Source organism: Choloepus didactylus, chromosome 10, assembly GCF_015220235.1.
Source record: "Choloepus didactylus isolate mChoDid1 chromosome 10, mChoDid1.pri, whole genome shotgun sequence".
In the NCBI taxonomy this organism is placed as follows: domain Eukaryota; kingdom Metazoa; phylum Chordata; class Mammalia; order Pilosa; family Megalonychidae; genus Choloepus; species Choloepus didactylus.
Genome location: NC_051316.1, coordinates 40,102,334 through 40,116,709, shown reverse-complemented (window position 1 = coordinate 40,116,709; position 14,376 = coordinate 40,102,334). Strand labels below are relative to the sequence as shown.

Below are 14,376 nucleotides of genomic sequence, written 5' to 3'. Positions count from 1 at the left end.
CACTTGGCAGCTGTAAACCACCACTCATATTCTGATATATTTTCTCCTACCTTTTTTGCCTTCCCAAATATTTATGTATATTTGCATATGTACATATATTTATTCAAATATTCATATGTGTTTTCTACACTCTTAAAGCCATACCATCCATAGCATGTCTTTTTGTTATTAGTGTTATTCCTAAGTATTTTGGGTCCTGCTACTCTTATAATGGGAAATGTTTCATATTTTCTAACTTAGTAGATGCTGGTATAGTGGAAACCTATTGGCTGTTGCACATTTATCTTGGTGGTCTGGCCACTTTGCTTAACTCTCTCATTCTATGTTTTAGAATTGATTTTGCAGGGCAATTTAGATATTGTAGGCATATCATCTGCAAATGTTTTGTTTTTTTCTCCTTTCCAATATATTTTTTATTCCTATCTTGTTGCATTGGTTAGGACTTCCAGGAGGGCTCAGTCCTGTAATGTGTGATGTAACAACAGCTAATGAACCAAGCTTCTCATAATGGAGAACTGTTTGTAAATAACATTTTAATGTACCTTTAGAAAGAACATATTTTTTCATGCTGTTCTCTGAGATTGTTCCCCTAGATACTAAAGAAAGTACTTCATTAATCACCTTAAACAGACTATCATAAATATGCATGTGCTTTCTTTTATTCTGAGTATTGTTCCAGAGTCAATAATAATCTTGGATAATTAAGACCAGTTGAGCTAACCAGAGCTAGACTATGTTAGACTTTATTTTGTTTTGTTTTACTCTTCATGTTATACCTAGCAAACCATTTTGTCTTCTCTGATAGAAGCAAGTGTATCCAAAAACATAAATGGGGTATAATAGTAACCATTATTGTGTGCTTTATGCTATGATTTCAGTTCAAATTTTGGCACTGTTAGGACTCCAAACAAAGTGGAAAAATAAATAATACATCTTTGTGGGTTTTTTCCCCATTGCCTCTCCAAAATGTCCATATTAGCTCTTGTGAGGAACAAAAAGACAATTATCTCACTTTTATGCTGCAGCCCATAATGCTAAACTGCATCTGGGACAGTTTAAGATTATAAAATAAACAACACAGAATATGAATTTACTGCCTTGCCATGCAGAGCCCTTTCAGCATGTATCAAAAATAAATGTTTTTGTTTTTGTTTTTGTTTTAATTTTGGAAATCATCTGGTGAAAATTTAGGGCCACACTCATGACTCCTTTCCTTGGGCGCTGTGATTTTTACTTTCATTTAGAAGTCAGACTGACTAGAGGCTTGAATAGCCTTATCATAACCAGATCCCTGTATGGTTTCATCACAGAGTCTACGAGACCCATAGCCGGCTGAACTCCAACCTTTTCACAGCAGAGACACCACTTCCTGGTGTTTGCATAGTAGACAGCTAAAGTGTCCCAAGTTCTACTTGCTGTGAAATTTAACTTAGAGATCAGTTTAAGACTTTTGGGAAAATAGAGATAAATAGTGCTGTCGGGCAAAACTTGCAATTAATTAGAAACATGGTTCAAGTCTGCAGTTTTTGAAATGACTCATTTCCATTCAGATCAAGAGGTCATCACTGATTTACTACTTCTAAGCAGGAGACAGGGAATCAGGACACATTGCTCTCAATTCTCTTAGCCATATGATCTTGAGCAAGCCCTTGTAATTCTTGAAAAATTTGTTTGCTCATCAGTAAAATGAAGATGTTTGACTACCAGATTTTCTGTACGTCATTCCATCCCAGCTCTGACATTTTACACTTCTAGGATTCACTAATTGTTCCACAATGATTTAAGAAGACCAAGGTTCAAGAGTCAGTGCTTTTGATTAAAATCAGCATGGTTCATTCAAAGCATTTCTGGTACCCTTGACTTACCCTTTGTACATTTTATGCAATATATTTTTGTTCATTGCAATCATATGAATTTTCAATGGCAAAGATCTTAAAGATGCTGAGCCCAAACGTCACAAAATATGGATAGTTCAAGCAACAAAACTCTCATGACTAGTTCATGTCATTAGAAAGCTTTTCATCAATCACAAATAGCTCCATTCTTCTGGCAGTTGTTTTATTTTTTTCTTACCGTGAACTCTTTCGAGCTCTGAACCAAAGAATATGAAGCAGGAGAGGCTAGGCACCTTCATCCCAGGTCTGGAATTCTTTAAACTTGCTTGCATTTTAAAATTGATGTGTAGTTTTCTTTTGTTGATTGCCCATTGGCCGATGAGTAGGATGCAATTTTAAATCTATTAATCTGTGCCTGAAATACTTGCTTTGTAATCCAAGACTAGATGCTGATAAGTTTGTGCCAGATGCCATGATGTTTCTTTCTGGCTAAGTTATCTGAGAGGTATTCATGGGCTTTAATGACCTTGGATGAGACAGGCAATCTGGTCCAAGCATTGAATAATAATCTTCCTTTTTTTTCTGTCAACAGCTTTACTTCTCATTTTTCTGTAAATCCAACATTTTTGTCATTATGCATATTTAATCATGGTTGGTTTTTTCAGGTTGCTGCAGTGGCTTTATCTCCCACAAGGCAGCCAGATGTGCTTTGAAGACCTGTCCATGACTAGGATTTGTAGTCTTGGGACTTAGGCACCTGAGATTTTCCAGAAAGAGTCCAGAGTTCTCTGGGCTTATGGCCACATTGACCATCATTCCTCCAACTTAAAGAAACTCACTGCATAAGAAAAAAAAAGTTTATTTTATACCAAATTCAAGGTAAATCTGACATGGCTTAAAATCATGTTTTAAAATGTCATTCCAATCTGTTCTGGAAAGGTGCGTGCGACCCTGAGTGCAGTGAGGTTGGCTGCGATGGACCGGGACCTGAACACTGCAACGACTGCTTGCACTATTACTACAAGCTGAAGAACAACACCAGGTGAGAATGAGGTCACGTCATGGCCCCCACGGTTCACTCAGGCAGCGACTTCTGTTGTCCTCCTACCTGGACCGAAGCCCAGAAAAGATGCTGCTGCGCACGCCCACCACCTCCCTGTGTAGTTCAAAATGGAGAAAACTGTGCTGAATTGTCAAACACAAAGCGTGCGCTTATGCTATGAAACGGCACATGCTTTTTCTCACATTTGGGGGGAGGCGAGGAGGGACAGGCTCAGCACACGCCCAGTCTGCTTCCCCTCAAGACCTTTCCCTCCCATTGATACTCGATGCCACAGCTTCACTTGCCCTTCATGAGCAGGCCAGGGCACCAGCCAAGCGGCTGCTTTCCCACATTCCCCAGCGTGCAAGCCCTTGACGTGACAAAGGTCCTGGCCCACGTCGGTTCTCATTGCTCCACTCTGGGCACTGAGTCAGATCTGGAGCCGTGCAACTGTGTGTCCTGGGGGCAGGATCATAAATGGGAATGCCCCAGAGTCCACCATCCTTCTCATGGCTTTGCTTACCCTCTCTCTCCTCCTTCCTGCAAAAACTCCCTGAGGGGAGCTCACCTGTGGGGAATCCACACCTCAGTCACCCAGACAGACCCAGACATGTTCAATTTTGTGTTTTAAGCTCAAACTAGAATGTAAATTCCATCCGGGAAAGACATTTTTCTGTCTCAGCACCTCTGGTATCTCCTGCACCTAGTAAAACACCTAATATGTAATTGATACTCAGGAGATATTTGTTGATTGAAAAATAACTGAAGCTGGAAACCCTGGCCTTCAATGATGGGCCAACAAGAAAGATATAAAAATGATTTCTCATAAGCAACGTAAATTTAAATAGAGTTGTATTAATTTGGACAATAGCAGACAACCACCACCGCCACCATCCCTACACACAGGAGCCATATGACAAAAGATACACACAAAAAGTAACCCCTTATGAGACTTTTTTTACATAAAATCCCAGTTGCTGCCTGTTTTCCCTCCAATTCACCACCACAGACTTCCTCTTGAGTCCCAGCTTCTAACTGTCATCCCCTTTTCAAGCTAGAACTGACATGGAAGAAGGTTAGGACCAAGAACTGGCTTATTTGGTGCTCGGAGCTGTGTGACTGCATGGCTGCTTTAACACGCTGCAGACAAGAGAGCTTTAACAAACAAAATGTGGCCCTCTGGATGGGGTGCGATCAACATGGTTTAAGGGGAATTTTGAGCCTGAGAGCAGCTGTGTGCTTGGCACCTCCATGAGAAGGCTGAGGACTGAGTCTCTGGTGACACTGCCCTCCTTTCTTGTCCTTCCACCTTGCAGGATCTGTGTCCCCAGCTGCCCCACTGGCCACTACCATGCTGACAAGAAACGATGCAGAAAATGTGCCCCCAACTGCGAATCCTGCTTTGGCAGCCACAGTGACCAGTGCCTGTCCTGTAAATATGGCTACTTCCTGAATGAAGAAACCAACAGCTGTGTTACTCACTGCCCTGAAGGATATTATCAGGACACCCGTGAGTTGATGGCAAATGTTTGGGTTGGAGATCGAAAATGTGAGTTTTCATTTAAGTGAAATCTAGGCTTTGCTTAATCACAAACAGAATCTAGCTATTTGGTAATTTTCTAAGAGAACAGTTTAGAAGCTTTGGGGGTTCTCAAGGCCATCTCTAGGTTTGATGATTCTCTGGGAAGTCTCACAGGACTCAGCATATATTTGTACTCTTAGCTTTGATTTATTACAGTGAAAGAATACAAAGGAAAATCAGCAAAGGGAAAAAGGACATTGGGCAAAGTCCAGAGGGAACTAGGCACAAGTTTTCAAGGGTCCTCTCCCAGTAGAGCCACATGCTTAATTCCCAAGCAACAGTTTGTCACAACACATATGAAATGTCTACCAGGAAGCTCGTTAGAGAGTCAATGTCCACGGTTTTTATGGGGGCTGTTCACTTAGGCACCCTCTTCCTAGCATGTACCAAAATTCCAGACTCCCAGAAGGGAAGCAGGTGGTCAGCATAAACCACATGTTTATACAAACAGCTTAGGCACAGTGAGCATTTCTTATCAGTTAGGGTGATGGGAACACTCCTTAAAATTAAATTCCCAGACACCAGCCATGGGTCATCCTTGTAAGCAATTCTTTCTAAGTATAGCAGTAAGGCCTGCTCTTTTCTGCATACCAACCGAATGGTATAATTTTCAGAAAGTGAAAAACAAAAACAAAAACAAAAACAAAATCCACAACTCACATGTAAATGTAGAATGAACATATGTCAAAGATTTATTTAATCCATTAGTAAGAGAACCCGCACGTGGGTTCAAGGATGATCAGGCTCTGTCAGGTCCACCAAGAAAGGCAGAATGAAATCTGTTTGCAGAGTTAGAGACAAAACATTAATTTCCTACATGGTAACACAACTAGAATTTGAAGAGTTATTTTTTTCTGTTGGATAAAAATCATTTGTGACAATCAAACAAAAATCTGTACATTAACACAGAGTTTGGGCCCTAATCGACCATTGTTAGTAAACCGGCAATGGTGCCTTCTAGAGAATGAAATAATCCTTGGATGGACCTGTTAGACAATGTTCCAACACATTGCTGAAAAGACATGCAGGTGTCTTTCTCTTTATTTCTGAGTTCTGGATAATATGTCTTAACAAAGGTTTCACACCATAGTATCCAATGACTCTGAAATTTCATGTTTCTGCACAGCCTAAGAAAAGAAGAAAACACAATTTTCACAGAACAAGAATTTGTTTTTAAAAAAAATCAGGCAAGAATTCTGGAGTGGGTACTCTTGCTTCTTAAGTGAAATTCTTAATTGATTCAAAGGCAGCATTTCTCTATGAGGCACATGGGGTCTCTTATCTTACCCTTTTTAGAGGAGTGGGTAGGGATTCCCATGTAGGTCTTATTTGCCCCAACATGTGGAATGTGAGTTAACGTTTCAACTTAAAGAATCAAGGAAAAAAATGGGACGGAGGAGGGTAATCAATCGACAGAAATATGCATTTGTCCTAAAAAAAAAAAAAATAAGAAGGCTGAGCCTTGGAAAAGAAATTCAGTTCTGGAATGTTGTATGACAAGATCAAGATAATTGAGAGAGTTTGTTCTTTTTCCAAAACCTGGGAGGTGGATAATTAGGGAAGGCTGTTCAAACAATTACTTAAGCTACCCCATAGCATGGATCCAAGAAGGCTGTGTATCTCCCTCCTTTTATGGAATTGCCTTTTGTTGTGGTTTCCCCCTTTAATGAGTCCATTTACATACAATATGGTGACACTTATGATCATGTCTGATAATAACTACCAACACTTGTGCAGTGCTTTATAGGGCACACAGTTCCCTTGTACACTTTGATAAGATCCTCAAGACAAGCTGAGAGGTTGGCATCAGGGTGATCTCCATTTGTCTGTGAAAATTTTAAGCTCTCCATTTAACAAATGAGAACAGAGACCCCGAACTTGACCCCTGGTGGTGATAAAAGCAAATCCAGGTCCTCTAACTTAGGTTCCTATTCCATACCAGTATTCCCAATGACTTAGTAAGGAAAACCAGATAATAACTACCAGAAGATTGTAAAGGGCTGCGTTTTTCATGCCAAGGAACTAAGGCTCCAGTAGGTCCTTTGGGGATCCATTAAAGCCATGTATCTCTGTGGAATCCTGGAGAACACCAACATTTAAAGAACAGGTAGAAGAAGAGAAACTTCATTCACTTCAACCTACATATATGAATATCTTCTATAGCAGTTCAGAGCAAGTACACCAAGTCTCCAGCAAAATTTTGTCTAGGTTAAAAAACCTTACTTAATATACCCAATCACCATGTTTCATGATAGAACAATAAACAGGATACTCGATCATGAAATCTGACATTTTTTCCTAATATAGACATGGGTTTGGTTTTAACAGGAAACTACTATTCACAGCATATTTGTTCAATCCAATACATTTCTGTTCTCCAGGATACAGATATTACCTGATAGGCAGCATTTATTTTAATTCCACATTAGCCATAAGGTACAAGACACTGTTCTAGACAAGGCAAAAAATAAATAAGTGACCCCAGCCTTGGAATCTTAAATGTAGGTTGTCTTTTCTAGTACAACTCAGAGTCATTCCAAAAACTGTGAGCATGGGAGTGCACCATTCCATTCCACAGCCTTGAGCATTGCCTCAAGCTTCATTAGTGGGGATTTTCATTGTTAGAAGTTAGGAAACCTTATCTGGGAGAGAGAAAGGGAAGAAGAGGTAAAAATAAACTATTCGACTTAGATTTAAGTGGGTCCTAGTTCTCTCATCAGCAAAATGGTTGGTGATCTCTAAGGTATTTTCCAGTGCCACAATTCTTGCCTGTGTTAGATTTGCTGAGAAGTGATAACAAATGGTGAGTCAGGGGTTTCTGCAGTTTTCTACTCAAGACCATGGGTGCTATAGCGTACATTAGCAGACATTTGAACATCTCCACGTGTTTTTATGGGAACCAATTGACCAATTGATTTATAACCTTGTTACTTTTTTTTTTTTTAACAGAGAAAAATCTTTGCCGGAAATGCAGTGAAAACTGCAAGACGTGTACTGAATACCATAACTGTACAGAATGTAGGGATGGGTTAAGGTGAGAGAGTGAAGGATTTCATCAAGTAACAAAGCCCAAGGAATTTCTCAATATTAAAAAAAAAAAAAACAAAAAACTAAAGAACCCTTTTACCATCTGTCCTTGGTTTAACTCCCATTCAAATACTTGATTGCTATTTGCATTTTCTCTACCATTATGTGTGACATATTGGATGCCATCTTGGCTAAGGAAGGTTTATAAACCAAATGAAATTCTCTTTAGAAAAGATTGCTCAGATATAATTAAATAAAAATGGCCATTTGAAAGGCATACTTCATGCTTTGAGACCTGCAGTGTGCCACTCAAGGATTACTGTGCTGTAGTGCCAATGAATTATATTTAATCCTCCTGATTCATTCCTTTGATGGTCAGAAACTATTCCCTTATCTTTATTATGTCTCACCCTTTGGCCAATTGTTCTCTTATCTTAAGTATCGCAGGCTTGGTTCCATTATGCTAGGTATGCACATAGACTTAACACCAGGGATGTTTTCCTTGGATGGATGACTTGCTCATTATGAAAGCTAAATATTTGGTAGGATCTGTAAACCAGCAGCCTGCAGCTCAAATGAACAAGGTAGCCCCTTGATCTCAGCAGGGAAGTTGAGACCATCCTATATTGACTAAATACATGGACTCAGAGTTTACAGAGTTAGACTTCTCCTGCTCTGTATATCTTTGAATATTGATAACACCTTTTTGTTTTCTTTCACCAGAGATGAAATAGTTAGGATCCAGGCAGATCCCAAGCAGATCATTCTTCACATTCCTCAATATTGGTGCATCATTTTAATTTAGATTTATTGACTATCTCTTCATTCTAATAAATGTATTCAGTGTTAGTTTGCTTAGTACCCTTCATCTCAAGACCTCAGTCTTAATAAATATCAGTCTATTAAGCTTCCTCTTTCTTCTGGGAGAAGGAGCAGAATGCTATAATAAAAAGAATCAAATCCTCCTGCTATGTATTAGCTGTGTGATCTTGGGGAAGTCATTTAATCCCACTAAGCCTCAGTTTTTTCATCTATAAAATGGGGACAATAACCCCGATTTTGCTGGATTGTGATCATGATTAACTGTGATAACATTTTCAAGGTACTTATCCCAGCATCCGACACATAATTGGTCCATAAGAAATAAAAGATTAGTTAAGATCATTTTCTTTATTTCTTGGGGAACATTTTATAGACCAGTATTCCCAATAGAAATATGAGAGCCACTTGTGTAATTTGTAAAACTTACAGTAACCACATTATAAGAAGGAAAAAAGAAATGGATGAAATTTATTTTAATAAAGTATTTTATTTAACCCAACATATCCAGAATATTAACATGTAGCTTGTAATCAGTATTTTAAAATGTTGATAAGATATTTCACAGTCTTTTCTTTGGTACCAAGTCTGCAAAATCTGGTGTTTTTTTTACCCTTAAAGCGCATCTCAATTCAGACAATTTTTGATCAGAAATTCTTGATCTGCATTTAGATTCCATAAAATTTAGTTGAAAAAGATTTACATCGCCAAATTGTTCCAAACTTACTCAAAATTTTGCCAATTGCTCAATCGAGTACCAGCTTTTACATTTAGATTTAAATTAATTATAATTGAATAAAATTTAAAATTCTGTTTCTTGGCCACACTAGCCATATTTTAAGTGTGCAATAGCCACCTGGTCTAACCTGGCTGATTTAGCAAAGAAAGATCATGGGCCTCTCCACAGCTTTTCACAGAACCAGGTTCATTTGCCTGATGATACTCTATAGTGCGGAAGCTGCAGGAACCCTCAGGGTTCACAGCTCTGCTCCGCTGCGAGTCACAGTTAGCTCGTTCCTTCCTCATCCAGTTAGGATGCCATTTGATGCAATGTCCGTTTTTCCAGCTCTCCAGACAAGGAAGGCATTTGCTTTTTTTGGTGTTAAATAGCAGCTCTCCCTGGCCAGGGAGATCTGTAAATGACGTATGCTTGCAGTTAGGCTGCCCTCAGTATAATTGATGCTCCTTAAATTTTCCTATGGACTTGCTGCAAGAGACTAAATTTTTACATAGTGGCTAAACTAAACAGTAAGGGGTGGATGTCTATGCACAAAATCCTTGAAGGAAATGGACTAAAATGGTAAAGGAACTAAAATTTCTGTCATAACTGACAAAAATTAGGAGGAAGAAGCAGAAAATACACATTCCCTGTCCGACATTCTGGCAACTCATTAGACATTATCCAACAGTGCTAGATAGAGAAATACAAACTTAAATAGGTTAATATTGTTTAGATAACTACTGGGAAAAAAACTAAAATTAACTAAGAAAAGTTAAGATGTTTGGGGAGCAGCAGCATAGCTAGGTAATTTTGCTAAATTCCTCATTAGAGTGTTTAAAATCAATAAGTCAAGGAATGGAGACAGAAATACATTAGAGTTTTGTCACTTTGATGCCAACAAGTAGAAGAACAAAAATTAGAAATATGTAGAAACAGTAAAAGTCCACTCCTAGGAACTTGGGCTGGGGATTGGGCAAGAACAGTTGACATATACTTTTAATCATTTGGAATTAATTTTACCACGTTTTCCTATTACATTTTATAGTTACAAAATAACTTTTAAAATAATTATGTAGTAGGTCTGGATATTAGGGAATATCTCCTATTATTAGGCAATGTGAAGTTTTCTTCGATAAAATACTTGTATAAAAACTTCCAGGTTGGAAGATGTTGCCCAAAGCAGGAGCGTATTGGTCAATCTAACCAGCAGCACATCCCCAAAGCCTGCAGCATGTGGACGTGTGCAAGCACAGAGAAGCATTATAGCCATCCAGAGAGGGAAAGGGGGGAGAAGGGCATTTCCCCTGCTATGAAGCTTTGCCAAATCCATTGGTCTCCCCCGGGAACTATATTTGTGACATTTGGAGTTTGGGAGTAGTTCATTGCCTCTTTGCCTGGGTCACAACAGAATGTGTAAAGCTCTGTTTGTATTTCTCCAGCCTGTGGGGATCCCAGTGCATCGTCACCTGTGAAGACAGATGGTACTTCAACGGCCAGGACTGCCAGCCCTGCCACCGCTTCTGTGCCACTTGCACTGGTATCTTCTTCCCCAGTTCTTTTCATTTATGATGCTGGCTCTGGTTTTGCTTGTGTTTATTGATCTCTTTTTAGGCACCACTATGCAATGCACTTGATATCTTTACAGTAAACGCTGGAGTTTCTTAGAAATCACTGAGAAGCCTATTTTCTCTTTCGATAAGCATGCATATATGTATGTATTCTCATTGAAAGTCAAACAGTCATAAGCATCCTATCCTCACTGAGAAACATAAATATCACAGTGATTTCTTGTTCCTTCTCTTTCCAAAGAGATTTGATGCTTTTGGCAAATGGGTTTGGTTTAAAATGGTAGGGTTTTTTTTTTTTTCCCAAACAAAATAAGAAAAAGCACAAATATTGGGTTATAACTCTTAAAATTATGACATTAGTGTTATTTTCACAAACTATTAAAGAAAAAGTGCACCATGCAACCTCTACCAAAGTTTAGTTCCAGTTTCTTGCATGTGTCTTGCTTTTAAGGTCCAGGTGCTGATGGGTGCATTAACTGCACCGAAGGTTACTACATGGAGGATGGGAGATGTGTGCAGAGCTGCAGTATCAGCTATTACTTCCACCACTCTTCAGAGAATGGATTCAAATCCTGCAAAAAGTAAGTGGCCTTACCCCTCAATCCTAGCATTTGATTACTGGGTTGCTTATATGACTGCCTTCATCAATAATATGAAAACATGATTTTTAATGATAAAATAAGGTTCAGACATTTACAAATGGACACTGTCCTGCAGCTTTAACCCAAGTTATCTTTGAAGTTTTTATTTTTGTCTTGGAAGCATTGTAAAACCTTTAAATATTTCTGTTCCAAATACTTGCTAATACCCTCTTTAAAAATCACAGCGTCTACCTGCTGGGTTTTCTTTAAAGTTGAGAAACCTAGCAATTATCATAAGAAAATATTTTTGCGGTATTTTCAGAGGGAAAATTAAGTGTAAGATATTAACACTTTGGTAGTAAACACACCTTCTCCTGTGTATGATGTGTGAAACAATAATAAATTGTACAATTTTCTCACAGATGTGATGGCAGCTGCTTGACTTGCAATGGTCCAGGGTTCAAGAACTGTACAAGCTGCCCCAGTGGGTACCTCTTAGACTTAGGGATGTGTCAAATGGGAGCCATCTGCAAGGATGGTGAGTTCAACCCCTCATTTTGATCTTCTGAGCAAAGTGTGATCTTTCTACTCTAAGGTCTAATGTATTTCCACCGAAAAAAGAAACCATCAAGCATGCATCAGATAGGACTGCTGGAATTCATTCTTCTTGAAGTTACATCCTCAGTGAGACTGTGTCTTTTTCTTTTTTAATTGCAAGAACAAATAAATCACCTATAGTCCCCCTGACAAAGACCACTACAGTTAATTTTTGATATGTTTCTTTCTAGTTTTTTTTTTCTATATGTACTTTTAAACCAGATTTCTTTTAGTACCATGTGTATTGAGTTTTGAATCCAGCTTTTTGCAATAGTCAATAGACATAAACATTAGCCTGGGTTATTACAAAGTCTCAGGAAACTTCATTTTTAATAACAGCATAATATTCTATTATGAAGCAACGCCCTGCTTGTTTACCACTCTCCTCTTATTTGGATTGTTTATAATTTTGAAATGTAAATAATATGGCAGTGGACCTATATGTGTGTAAAGCTTTGTTCATACTTAAGATTATTAACTTTGGGAAGTTCTTGGGAATCTTTAAGATATGATTTTTAGTATTCTCCGTTATAATTCACCATCATTTAACAATCAAAACCATTGAGATGATAAACTAGATGAATCTTCTTTTCTCTGACTTATAAATAGCATATATACAATTATACTAGAATTATTTAATGGGTTATCAAAGGAAACTTTAATCATGAAGCCAGGAGAATGGAGAAAAATTATCCATTTATCACAAAACATTAATTTATTAAGTAGCTAGATTTCTTTGAATGAATCTGTTATTTACAGACTGACATGGCAAAGTGAATAATCATCAAATGGTACCTGAATCTTTCATTAAGCCTGTGAGCCGAGGAATTAATATTCCAGTCTTACAACAGAGAAAACCCAAAGTGTGTAACTAGTAGGTGATAGAACTTAAGACTTAAAATTGTTGGTTCATTTTTCTTTCCTTTGTCCCATTGGCTCTCAACCAAGATGCCAGGGCCCCACTCTTCCTCCACATATACAGATTAAATTGGTCTAGAATACAGCCTGAGCTTGGATATTCTTCGAAGCTCAAGTGTTTCTAATGTGTACCCCAACAACTTGGCCAATGACATGCTACCTCACTTTTCTGGGTCCTCAGTTTCCCTATATGTAAAATGCATGAATTTAAATTATTCCAACCCCAACATATTGTGAACTTTGACTCCCAATACAGTTCATGCTGAGGGGGCCTCAGATTTGTGCCTAAATCTCATGCAGACAATTCATCTCAATCATGTAGGAAAAAAGTTATTGTGAGTCATTGTTGTTCTAAACCTCTTTGGATCATTCTGAAAATAGAAAACAAAAGGAAGTATGCCTTTGGAACAGTCTTACCTGACAAGATCATTCCCCTGGGTTTATTCTTTCCCCTCCTTTGAATGTTTCCTTTGAACATATCTTTGAAATTTCTTCTCGAAATTTCACAAAAGGCAGAATAGCACTGTGGATGGGTCAGGAGCCAGGTTGCTCACATTCACTTCTGGACTGCAAATCTTGGGCAAGTCATGAACTTCCCTGGACCTCACTTCTCTGGATCTCACTTCCCTTGTCTGTAAAATTGAGGAGAATCATACTGACCTCATTTGGTAACTCAGCCTTCCAAAAGCTATTGCAACCAATTAGGAATCTCAAAAAGATGTGAAAAGAACTGGGCAGAGTAAAGTGAAGTGCTGGGAAACCAGAGAGTTTTGGGTGTGTCTGGGTGGTGGTGATTGGTGAAAGATAGAAACAAAAGCCCAGATCATGTTTTTATACCATGATGGCACTGATATAAGATCATTTATGATCTCATTTCCATGGGGCATCAGAGATGACTTTGTATCTTCTTAGCTTTTCTGATGTATAGTTGGTCTGGCAGGGATAGGCCATTACCACTCAGGCTCTTCTGAGGGTTTCTTGACTTGGGCCAATTCTTACTGCACAACCCTGGGGGTAGAGCAATGGACAGTGGCCCCAGAGATCATGTAAGTATCTCCTTTTAATTATAGCAAATGCCTCCTTATCCTTGATTTAAAATATGGTTCCACTATATCTGAGTATGACCAGAGTTTTCCAAAATTAGTAACCTGAAAACTAAGGGTGTTTTTAAAATGGTTGACTCAAGAAATCCAGTGTAGCTCAAAAATTCCACCCACAGAATTTGTATGGGACATTTCAAGGTTTGTGATGCTTTACCTACTTTCCCTAAACCATGGTAAGCATAGGAGACATTATGCCAGAGGGTACTTTGGTAAAAGTGGAGTGTCGGCATTGTGGGCAAAGGTGAAGAACCATAATTTGCAATGAATCCATTTTCAGATCAGTTAAAGATTGAGATCACTGGTGGCTCAGCAGACATTTCAAATCACGTGACAATTGCATTTGAAGATGTGCTTTTTATTCTCTTTCAACTATCATAGTTCAATGAATCTAAGACTTTTTTTTTTACATTTTGACATTTATGAAATCAAATGCATCATGTAATTCATGGCATTTTTCAGTGGCTCTTGCCCAGTGGATTGATACGACATAGGTATCATTGCCAGAGTCTGAGATTTAGTCACATTGGATTCTGCTCACCTGAATCAAACATAGAGTTGAATTTCATTGCAGTTCAAAATAGTG

The 14,376-nt window shown here is 38.4% G+C and overlaps 1 protein-coding gene across 2 annotated transcripts in view; it reads left to right on the top strand.

The window, feature by feature from the left end:
• The window catches only part of PCSK5 (proprotein convertase subtilisin/kexin type 5), a 422,934-nt gene that overhangs the window by 267,993 nt on the left and 140,565 nt on the right, over window positions 1-14,376 (top strand). For both annotated transcript variants that reach the window (XM_037797346.1, XM_037797347.1), the window contains exons 15-20: window positions 2,775-2,877; window positions 4,194-4,387; window positions 7,409-7,493; window positions 10,466-10,563; window positions 11,046-11,175; window positions 11,598-11,713. In XM_037797346.1, the coding sequence (XP_037653274.1) occupies window positions 2,775-2,877; window positions 4,194-4,387; window positions 7,409-7,493; window positions 10,466-10,563; window positions 11,046-11,175; window positions 11,598-11,713 (726 nt within the window). The remainder of the gene's footprint in view (window positions 1-2,774; window positions 2,878-4,193; window positions 4,388-7,408; window positions 7,494-10,465; window positions 10,564-11,045; window positions 11,176-11,597; window positions 11,714-14,376) is intronic.